Source organism: Cyprinodon variegatus, unplaced genomic scaffold (assembly GCF_000732505.1).
Source record: "Cyprinodon variegatus isolate N-32 unplaced genomic scaffold, C_variegatus-1.0 Scaffold367, whole genome shotgun sequence".
Classification (NCBI taxonomy): Eukaryota; Metazoa; Chordata; class Actinopteri; order Cyprinodontiformes; family Cyprinodontidae; genus Cyprinodon; species Cyprinodon variegatus.
This window is the reverse complement of record NW_015150820.1, coordinates 346329-357965: the sequence shown is the minus strand read 5'-3', so window position 1 is coordinate 357965 and position 11637 is coordinate 346329. Positions and strand designations below refer to the sequence as shown.

At 37.4% G+C, this 11637-nt stretch overlaps 1 protein-coding gene across 1 annotated transcript in view; it reads right to left on the bottom strand.

Annotated features, from left to right (window-relative positions):
• LOC107092102 (protein furry homolog) overlaps positions 1-11637 on the bottom strand; it is a 50857-nt gene that overhangs the window by 5646 nt on the left and 33574 nt on the right. Inside the window, exons 40-55 of the mRNA XM_015386391.1 lie at positions 11031-11232; positions 9716-9837; positions 9440-9627; positions 9190-9284; positions 8503-9083; positions 8312-8409; positions 7080-7250; positions 6854-6994; positions 5427-5606; positions 4633-4797; positions 4300-4374; positions 4043-4213; positions 3114-3314; positions 1651-1794; positions 681-844; positions 393-600 (exon numbers count right to left, since the gene is read on the bottom strand). Coding sequence (XP_015241877.1) covers positions 393-600; positions 681-844; positions 1651-1794; positions 3114-3314; positions 4043-4213; positions 4300-4374; positions 4633-4797; positions 5427-5606; positions 6854-6994; positions 7080-7250; positions 8312-8409; positions 8503-9083; positions 9190-9284; positions 9440-9627; positions 9716-9837; positions 11031-11232 — 2906 coding nt within the window. The remainder of the gene's footprint in view (positions 1-392; positions 601-680; positions 845-1650; positions 1795-3113; positions 3315-4042; positions 4214-4299; positions 4375-4632; positions 4798-5426; positions 5607-6853; positions 6995-7079; positions 7251-8311; positions 8410-8502; positions 9084-9189; positions 9285-9439; positions 9628-9715; positions 9838-11030; positions 11233-11637) is intronic.

Genomic DNA, 11637 nt, shown 5'->3' with positions numbered 1-11637 from the left:
CAGTACTTCCACTTTTACCAGAGTATTTTTTAACACAAGTATCTGTACTTTTACTCAAGTACGGAAAGTGAGTACTTTTGCCATCTCTGAATTACGGTGACTGTTGATTTTATGAAAATTAAACATAAAGTAGCCTAATAAAACTTCAACCTCATTAAGCACGTTATTTGGTAATCCTTTTCCCTCTATGCCTTCACGCATCCATTTGTACTGCATTGATTCTAAATTTAGAGGCTTGTTTCATTAACTTATTTAATAATTTCCTACTACTGTTGTTCCTGGTTGTATTTTTGTTCCAGCCGCACTGTTTTCACCTTAGGAACACTGATCAGTTCCAAATGGTCTAAAAAAAAATACATTTAAATGATCCAGACATGATGAGGCCATTATACCTGAAACAGTGACGAAAACACTTGAAAAGTGTAAACTGCACAGGAGCCATCTGAGTCTGAGACAAGCTGGTTGATGTGACTTCGCCAGGCTTCCTCTGCATCGTCGCACACTTTCGGCTGAAAAGCGGCAAGGATGGCAGAGAAGAAGGGCGATGGTGGAGGTGAAGAACGCAACTCCAACGTGTCGTCTTTCTCCTCTTCAGGAAGACTAAACATAAACAGGGCAAATTAAATCATTTTTAAACATAAACTGAACATTTATGGTTGACTAAAGTTGTGATTGTGAACCTGGGTAAGCAGCAGTTCAGGTCCAGCTCTTCTTTGTAATCATTAAACGCTACACTGATGCTTGAATTTTCCCCATATTGATATTCAGGGGGCAGTTCGTCCATAGAGAGAAAGAGGTTGTCCTCATGTACGTTACTATCTTCATCATCTTGTGAAGCTTCATGCTGGAAAAAAAGAGACGGACAGGACCTTTGTCAACCCTGACAGCAGCTATAATAAAACTGAAAATAAATATTGAAATGTATGCATACATTTATCCATATTCCCTCAGTTATAATTCTTTATTAAAAAAACAATTTCCTGCTTAAAAGTAATCCACTAACCTTGCACTGGGACCCTATGGTCTCTCCATTTGATGTTTTCTTTAATCTTGTAAATTTAGTGCACAAAATGTTGGCCAATTGATGAAAAAAGTAAGGAATTATTTAACCCAGCCATCATTGTGGCCCTGCGCTCGTGTTTCCAGACAGGCAATGTGTAAACCTTTCCTAAACATCCACATGCCAAGAGGTTTTTAGACGTAGCTCAGAGCCACCGACACAGAAGCAGAAGGTATACACATTGCCTCAAACAGACAAAAGGAAAGGAAAGATTATTTTCACTAACCCTTTAGTATCTTGAACTATTTCTGCCAGGAATAAACCAAAGCACAAGCTAGCCCCCAGCCATGAAAATTGTAGAATGTCCTGATCTAGGTTTTAGTTGAATATTTTTAGCATGCAGTCTTTGATTAATTTAAATCAGCTCATGCTTTTTTGAAGACAGGAAAAGTAGAAATAACTGACCCAAAAAACATGCAGTAGTATGTAACAGAAACTGAACCCAAAGCACATTTACAGCTTAAGACATTACATAAAGGAATTTAACAGTAAAGCTCCTATTTAGCAAAATTAGTAAAGAATTCCAGGATGGAACTAGGATGGGAACTAGTGTTTCCGAAGATTTCAGACACTCTGAATCCCTTATTCACCCGCTGCTTCGAGTCCTCTGACAGTTGGACCTCGAAACTGGGATTTTTGGAGCCCAGAGGGGTTGAATTTGCTGAGGGTGTGTCAAAAGCAGAGGAGGGAGTATCCGTGCTACTGATCTCTGGGGTTGGAGAAAGGCTGACAGTCTGAAAAACAGAAAAAAAACAATGAAGGGAATTTAAAACTGTTTTATCATTCAGTGCCTTAAAAAACTCCAGTGAGCATTTATTCGAAAGATTTAGTATTTCAGAACATTAAAACCTTATATTCTATCACTTTTGAAATTGCGCATTTTAAATCCTGTGCAGCGATATCAGGAGAAAAAAGATGCCATTTACCAGAAAATAATATGTAAAACTGGCGAAGCAGCAAATTAATCAGGAGATGATAAAAAGAAGGATAAATTTAATAAAAGTTACAAAGTTGCATGGTTGTATTTGTTTGAGTTTCCATCTGTCTCTTATGGATTAGGTTGGATCTGAAAATTAAAAAAACGTAATTATTTTTCCTTCGGAAATTCACTCAGACACTGCTGTTTATGTTTAGTATTTCTAATTATGATGAATTAACTAAGATTCCTAACATCCTCAAGGGCTTGAAAGCTAAACCCATGATCTCCATGTTCTTGCCAGAAGAGTAAAAAAAATCAGGCCCTGGTTGGTGAACTTAAGAAATAACGACACTTGAGCAATGCTGCAGAATCCATAGCAGACCAGCAAGGTCACCTCTAATTGGTTCAAATTGAAGGAGGATTTCAGACGGATTGAGATTCTGCTGTCTTAACAGGTTATTTAAGTTCAAAAACCCTTCTATTTTACACAATTACTGTCAATTATAGCACATACTTGATGGTCGCCTCTTCACCCACACTGGGCCTACTGGTTATTACACTGCAAAAACGATCTACAAATAATTAAAAATGTCTTAAATGAATGCCTATTTACCTGTGAGTTGAGCAGGTAAATAGGAGGATTTGCCAAATGAAAGAGATTTTTTTTACTCTTAAAATAACATAATTAGACAATGTGCACTCGAAATAAGACAATGCAATTGTTTTTTTCTAATTTTAAATGTAATTTGTCTTGTTCCATTGGCAAGGAGTCTCACTTATCACCTCAATTCAAGACAACATGCACTTATTTAATAAAAAAGAACTATGACTATTAGATTTAGATTTAATAGATTTCATTTTTTTTGCTGTGTAGATTTAAGGGATTTTATATCTAATTGGGTTATTTTTGTCTCACATGGATTTTTTTATTGATATGGAATAAGTGTGACAAGCAAAAACAATAGCAATACATCGGAAACATGGAAACTACTGCTTTTAAAGAGAAATCTGAATATTTTTTTTTAACTATTCTGAGGTCTCTTTTTCTGATACATACTAGAAACAAACAGAAGGATAAACAGCCCTTTGTTCATTAAGATTTGAAATGATTGGTATATTATTAATAAAACGTACAATCTGAGAGTGGGAAAGTATCTGGCTGGCTGTAAGGGAATCCTCCTCAGATGATTCTTCAGAGTCTTCATGGGTAATTTTGCTGAGGCTTGGCATGCTGCTGGACAACTGACTCTCCTCAAGAGGCTGCAAGTCACTTTGGTCCAAACTGTCCATAGAGTGCCGACGCACACCCCAGTTAAAGTTATCCACAGTCTCGCTCTGCAAGAGTAAAATGTCATGTATTCAAACGTATTAAGATACAGATGGCAGCACTTTTATGTTTAACACATCATGTACATGCAAGTATAGTGCAAAATCAACAGTGGGGATTCAGACCGTTATGAGCCTACACATATATTTAAAAGAACTTTGCTTAAGAGGCAAGTATTCCAGTCCATCCAAATTAAACCATTTTAAATATTTAAAACAGATTGTATTTTAAGTCAAAAGGCCTTTAAAATATTTAGCCATCTTGACCAGTTCCAAAAAAAAATCAAAAGTATCAGAACGGTTTGCTATGAAATCAAATCTCCAATTTCCCTTAAACATATTCTTTAGTAAAAACAATTTTAAAATGAAGAAAAAAAGAAAAAAAAAAGAAAAATGGAAAAACATTTCTTTTATTAGCTTTGAATACATTCAACTGAGTGATCAGAAAGAGGTTTTTAAATTGACAAAAGCATGCATGAACAATCTGTACAGTATTTCTGCCATCATTGTGGCAGCTAAGCTATGCATACTGGAAAACATTTATCTTTTCAGAGCACAACAAACAATAATGCAACACGAGTAAACTTACCTGCAGCTCCTAGATAGCATAAACAAGGAAAAAAACAAAAAAACAGAATCTGCATTACTTACAGCAGACAGGACTAACTTAACACAGTATGTGCATGGTGGTCTGCTTTGCCCACAAGTTCTTCAAAGTCATTCCCATGGTGACTCACCTCTCCATCTTCAAGCTCAACATCCAGGAAGTCGAAGTCTCTGAAAACTCTGAACTGCTGCTCTGAGGTGGTGTCGTCCATGTTTTCCAGTTCGCGTGTTCCCTCGTCAGAGGACACCAGGCTAGGCTGGTGTTCAATCAGGTCCAGTTCTCCACAACTAGAGAAAATAACCTGCCAAGATATTTGTCAATGTCACATTTGATTCCATAAAGGAAAAAAAAAAAGTATTTTAAAGTGTTTTTATAAATTACATTTACCGAAGGATTTTTTGTAAGTCCCACTTCCTGGCCACAAAGGGACAATACATGCACCAGCTTTTCTCTTGTTCGTTTCTGCAGAGGAAGAGCACAGACATTTCTTTCAGTTGAATCTTATTTGACTTATATTTCACAGATTGGCACTGAAATAAATCCTAGATCAAGAATAAATCACTGAGCACCTTAAAATGCCTACAGACTGCTCAAATTATTCATAATATTACCATGCAAACTTTATATTTTTCTTATTTTATACCGGAGTAAAGGATATGAAAATTATCTCTGAAACCAATTTTTAGGGTAACCTCTCTGGTAATAGGATAGCTTTCTGACCTGTGAAGAATGAGGTCTTTTCCAGCTGACTGGAACCAGGACGTTGTTGGCATTGGATCCCGAAGAGGTGGAGGAAGTGCTATGGGTCACAGCTGTGGTCGTGCTCTTCACATCATGACCCATGGAGCGCTTGAGATCGTCATAACGCCTACCAATCACTGGCGTCTACAAGAAAACAAAGACAGAAGCAGTCGATATTCAGTCTAGGGAAGCATGAAGGAGAAGAAGAAATCCTCTGCTTGGACACTCCGAGACTTGGGCTGCATGGAAAGATCCCCTTTGCCTGGACTCAAAGAAATTCTGAGTAACTGTAAATAACTCTTCAGGAACATTTTAAACAAAAAATGTCTCGTTTTTTGTTCCATTTAAGACCTTATTTTCTAAGAACATGGCTATTCTGATCATTCCTATAACCATAAGCCAAACAGAGTGTGAATAGCTAATAGACCTACATGGTTCTCAAAACAGAGAAAAAAAAGCTGCTGCAAAAACATGACATCATTTCCTGCCATTCATAAGCGACATAAATAGCTCTCTGTTCTGTTCCCACACACCCTGCACATCAATCTTTAGCTCTGTTCTTCTAGGCTAATTGTATTTACCAGCTTAAGTGCTCTCAAGGGAATTTGTGAATAATAAAATCAAGCAATAAAGAACGGTCAGAAATATTTATTTTGGAGAAAAAAAAGTAAGAACTTAAACAAGCAGCAGGAATAGAGAGGATGGGGAAGCAAGGCTAAAAATAGACTTTCAAATTATGTTAATAAAAGGAAAGAGAAGAAAGTGTGCTCCACCTCAGAGATATCAAATTGAAAATCCAGTGTTTTTCCGGGTAAGGCTTTGGAAGAGCGATCCCAAATGCGGCTGATGTCTTCATAGGAGAAGTCACTTTGTTGTAGTGAAGGCTGCACCAAACTAGCCGATCGAGAAACCACCAGCTTCAAGATATTCAACGCCTCCCTCCAATGGGCCGTCTATAGAAAAAACACACAAGTATGTGATATTTTACCTTCCAAACATGAATAAAAATATCATCAAAGGTCTTGTTTTTTGTGTTTTATGCCTTTCTATTTAAAAACCAGAAGTGTTAGCTTGAAATGAGATACAGCATGAGAATAAACAGAGGCCTGGCCAGAAACAGCCTGTTTATAGTCTGGGTGTGTCTACAAATTTACTACTCTGACACACAGGCAGCTTTTTTCTCCCCTTTTTTTATGAGCACTTACAGGAGGAACGGAGAGCCCAGATCCTCTCAGTCTTTCCTCTTTATACAGCCTCTTGCAAAAAAATAGTTTACTCTCCCAAAACCTCTTCAGATTTTACTTTACGACCTAACATATCTATGTATTCTGTTATGATTTTTGTTCTGATGGAAAACACTGCAGCACATGATTGATGGAAGGAAAATTCTGATTTTTTTTTGTAATTCTTTTTGCAAATGAAAGGGAATGTATGAAGTCAACCAATCTAAGCAAACGTTTACACAGTGAAATATGGTGGTGTTAATATTATGATGTGGGGATGCTCTTCTCTAGCAGGGACAGGAAAGTTTGTCAGGGTTGATGGGAAAATGGTGAAGAATGTTATGATTGAATTGTGACAAAATGTGAAGGTTAGGCACTGGGCCCCGTTCACTGATCTCTATGTACTCACTGGGTCACCAGCCGCCATTTTGATATTCTCTAGTTAGACAATGGTGTTCTCATTTTCGAGGGGGTGGCTTAAGACTTTTAAAATAAAGATAAAGTCATCACTTTGACACACACTTGCTGTTTCATAGTATCAGAAATCAGAAGATTAATGTAAAATTGTCACATCACATTGCATATTTAGTATGAAGTCCATGAAGTCTGTAAATCATGCAATATAACATATTATATAAATCCATCACAACATTATTAGTGCGTTAATGGAGCATATTGATACTGCAACAAGCCCCCTCCCACACACACTATCTGATGAGGTGCCAAATTGCTACATTAATTATGTACATATAATATAAATGTATTGATCACAATGTCACAGTAATTTAATTACATTGCAATTGCATTTTTTATGGCACAACTCTGTAAAAGTGGGGAGTACCAAGATGGTGGTGGGTGACCTCAGTTTTTTTAGGCCTATCAGCAATCCATTTGAATAAATAGAGATCAGTGGCCCCATTGGGTTAACACTTACATTCCTAGAAAATTTCAACGAGCTCCATAATTCTGCCATTTACCTGCACAAACTTTTCAATTGTCTTGAGGACCTCTATGTTGAAGGGTTTGGCTTGAATTCCACTCAGCTCCATGTGACTCAGAAGGCTGTAGATTATCTGTAACAGTGTCTGCTGCATGCAGGGTAGTCCCTTTTCCAACAGCTGTAACACAAATAAAACATTCAGCTAACAGAGCAGTGAAGTTAGGTGATAGTGGTTGATGGAAAGGTAGGCCAGCTGCACAGACCTCTGCCATGTAAGTGACCAGGTTCAGAGTGATGTCTGAGAAAGCCTCATGGAGATACCGACACACCACGTTGACCCAAGAGAAGCAGTCTCGTGTGTAGGAGTGGGTTTTATACAGAGTCATGACATGAGCAAGGTTGGATAACTTGGCATTCTTCTCCTCTAGGCACAACTTCAGAAAACAAAGCAGGACAGCTCAATTAATGTTAAAATGTACTGTTTTATACATTTAATGATGCATTCAGTGCTGTTTATGTTAATTGGAGAATGATCATGAAATACAAGTTTAAGGAAGGTGCTCAACTATCAATCCTTTGATAAATTTCCAAACAGAATTAAAAAAAAAAACATACAGGCCTACATGTATTAATTAAGTCTATCTATAACTGAATATATGTCAAAGAAAAGCAGTCTTATTATATATAGATTGTGACCAACCTTCTTATCAGAATTGGTTCATTTCCAGCATGTATCCAGCATTGTTTATATATTACAGTGAGGTGTGATAAAAGCCGTCTTGTTAGTCCGAATTTTTTCTACCATAAAGTCAGTTTTAGACTGACTGTCATGTTTAGAAACCAAAATGTGACCTAGCTTCCCTCACCTTAACCAAAGTGTTTTCTCCAATGTCAGGAAATGGCCTAAGAGGTTTTGAAACAACCCATAGCTTAAGGCAATTATAAGCTGGAAACTGAAAATACAGTATTAGGCTATTGTCTATCTGAAAAAGAGTTTGATATGTTTAAATATGTTCTTGTTCTTCAACTTCACTTTGAAATAAGAGCTAGATAATGTTTGGAAACTACTGGGTGTTCTTGAAAAACAACGTTCAAAAAAATATTTCCTAACTTGTTTTGGAAAGAATTAAGATGGCTATACTTCTGAATAGACTAAGCTTCGACCCTATTAAAATTATTGTACTATGTTTTAAAGCTAAGTCTGTGTCAGGAAATCAAATGACCAAATAATCAAACTAAATAGCAGTTAATGGGTATATTCATATTTTAGCCTGTATGCATAATTTCCACCCTGTGTGGATTTATAGTAAATTCAAATAGTTATAACCAAGTGTTTTTGTCGTACTGCTTTCAGTTGTTTGTTGTGTAATCATCCCTAAATAAAAACAGATCAAATGTATATTTAAGTGCTGAAATACATATAAAAACCATGTAGATGTTGAGTGGATGTAAACGTCTTCTATAAATGGAAGTAGAAAAATGAATAAAACCAAACCTGAGCTATCTTCTCAGCAACGTCCTGACAAAAAGGTGATGGTGCATCAAAGTTCTGCACCAGATGTGGGAGCAAGCAGAGAACGTTCAAGGGAAAACCTAACAGGCAAAACAAAAAAGAAAGGTTTTTCATGGACTCGTTTAGAATAATAGTTGGGTTTTCAAAATCACAAAGTTCTCCACTGATTTTACCTATGGCTTGTGATGTATCTACTACAGGAACCCTGGACACAGGTGTGAGTTGACAGAAGAGTTGAAGCGTGATGTCAGTGGTGGATGTAGACGTGAAGCCCTTTAACAGAAGCTGCTGTAGCCCAGTGAAGCTGCTCCAATTCAACTGGCTCTGGAGATTCTCCAGCTTCTCCCGGTATTCCTGCTTGTCCAGCGACATGTTGGCCAGCAGCTTATTCAGCAGCCTCAGAGACATCTGGTACTCAAACTCAAAGTCTGACTCCATCAACGACACTGCAACCCAGAAGATGGTGGCCAGCAAGTTGCTGGGGTGGTTTATGCTCATTGGGTCATTTTTGTTGTCTTTGGATGAAGAGGAGCGGCGCATCCTGGCTAACTGAACTTGTTGTTCACAGGCTTGGATGCGGTCCAGAGTGGCACTGCGAGGAAGATCAGAACTTCTGTCGGCTTCTCCAAACTTTTTTGGGACAGAAGAGCTCCTCTGATGCCTGCTCTGTTCGTCTCTCCGGGGGCCAAGCTGCCCTGTGCTCTTTCTGTTCAACCTCTGTTTAAAACTTGTGAGGAAATCTGGAGAGGATTCTCTGTAATTCAATAAACACTACTTAAAATCAAAACAATACATTAAACCCACTGATTATTTAACACAACACAATTTGAAACATAATTCTTTAAGGAGGAGACACAAACCTTGTGAAGAAAGCCATGAGATCATTGTTTTTCAGGCAATCGGCCAAGTTGTCCACAACAGATTCCAGAGTGAGTAATACCTCCATTACGTATCCCTGAGAGAAACAGACAGAAATCAATTCTAAAGACAAACCTCTTTAACAGTTCAAGACTTTTCCAAACACACATTTCTACCCTCCTGAATCTTTTATAGCCTTTTTCAAAGTTTTAATCAAATCATTTACAAAATACTACAAGTGCACATGCTTACTTGGACTTCTTCTCCGTGTTCACCAATGACTTCCACCAGCCTCGAAAGCAGGTCTGAAACGGCGTTAGCAGAAATGGGTTGACGAAGGGCTCTAAAAACCTGAAAGGACCGACTGGCGTAGTGCCGGGATGAACTACACAGAGCCGTCTGCAGGGCCACCTCACTAAGCTGCTGCTCCAAAAAGTTATCTAAAACCAGGACAGAGAACAGTAAGAGTAAATCAGCTGCCAAGTCAGATCTATACACACACATGGAAAATGGTTAAGACTCAATTACCTGACTTGTGCTCCTTAAAAACAGAAATCACATGCCTCAAGAAGTTTGTCAGTTGTCCAGTGCTTTTAGAAATTTGGCTCTTTGGGGAAATGTCTTCATGACACCACAGTGGTCCATATGGTCTTTAAAATACAAAACATTTTTTATTAAAAAGAGGCAAAATTAATCCCTTTTTATGGTGGACCTGCTGAAAGTTTTTAAAAAACATTTTTTATAAAACAGCGGTGTTTCGACTTTGACAAGAAGTGTGTTTTCTTTAATTACACAGAAAAAAACCAACAACTTGTTTTTAATCTTTACTAGTTCAACTACTAGGGAGTGTTGGCCTAGTGGTTAGAACTGAGCACTTGTGCTCTGAGAAGGTTCCAAGTACTCAATTGGATCAACACAGCCTGCACTCTGGGTTCCTGAGCAAAACCCTGAACCCCACGAGCTCCACAGGTGCTGCACAATGGTAGCCCACTACTCCCCAAGGCGATTAGTTAAATACAGAGAGAATCAACAAACTTATTATTTTCTGTAGAAAAGGGATCTGAAAGGAGTACAAATCTGTGACATAAAACAGGGTCTTCCTACCAACCCATAGAAATTTATTCAATTTTCCAAAAATTTGGGGGTCAGCTGTTTTCTACTCTTTAGGTGTTTAATCTTTAAAGAGCTTGCTGTGTCAAGCAAAGTTTAAAAGATGTTTTTTCTGAGCTATGTTTTGATTAAAAGTCACTGGATGATTTTGATCCTTAAAATAAGAGCAAAAAATCTGTTAGGTAAAAGAGGAACATCAAGTTGTGTCCCAGAATATCATTTGAACGTGAATGAGATGTCAGCCAAAATTTTAAGAGCGTCATTTAGAATTAACCTGTTCTCCTGGTGTACCAAATCGGTGCTTTTTCTTAAATATATATATATTTTTTATAGACAATGCAGTGTCATTTTTTGTGAAAGATTTTAGGCAACCCTAAATGAAGAAAAAACTTTTAAAGATGTTTTATATAACAAGAAAATATCTTCTGTATACATTAACATCTTTGTATTTGAAGGTCAACACTAACTAAAAGCACTTAACTAAAAAAAAAACTTTTGCATAAAATGTCTCTTTAAAGTACTTTCTTGAAAAGTTCTTATGAATATAAGACTTGCATAAAGGAAACGTTTTACACATACAAAAAGTGCACTAAATAATCCCCACCACTAGATGGAGCCCTAGATCTAGAAACATAATGAGGCTGATTCTACTGTAGGCTGTACAGCAGCACTTTGCCTGTAATACATTTCAGTTACTTCAATACAAAGAGGAATAATATATCATGCTAGTTACCTTGTTATTAAAAACTCTATTAGCTTATTGCTTTTCTCATTCATTTTGCAGGAGCTGACAAACTCCTCCATGTCTTGTGTGATCTCTGGCAGGTTGCTGCTGCTGCTGCTTCCCAGACTCAAGCTGGAGGAGGTGGAGGAAGAGCTCAGACCAGAGTCCGGCACCGGAGATGCCTGACACTCCCGCAGGAAATCACAGCCACCTAAAAAAAAACAGAGGATAAACTCATATAAATACATTTTTTTTCAGTTTAAACAATCTTTTATTCATTGATTGAATATTAGAGAACAGATAACACTGATCAGCAAGGCTACATTCAGCCATATTTGGTACATATTACTAATAAGTCTTGTTCACTCACATTTAATTACCTACAGTTATCTAAATGCACAGGTTTTTTTTTAAAGATGCATATTTTTTGCAAACAATTATGGAGAACAAAATTCCCAGTAAGTTTGCAAAGCACAGAATATGAGTTCTCAATGTCTAGACATTTTGAAAACAAACTATTAGCGGTCATTGAACCAACTAAAGTCCAAGCAGATGACTCACATTTCAGCAAGTGGATATAAATAGCCACATGGAATGCTTTAATCAAGACCTTTGA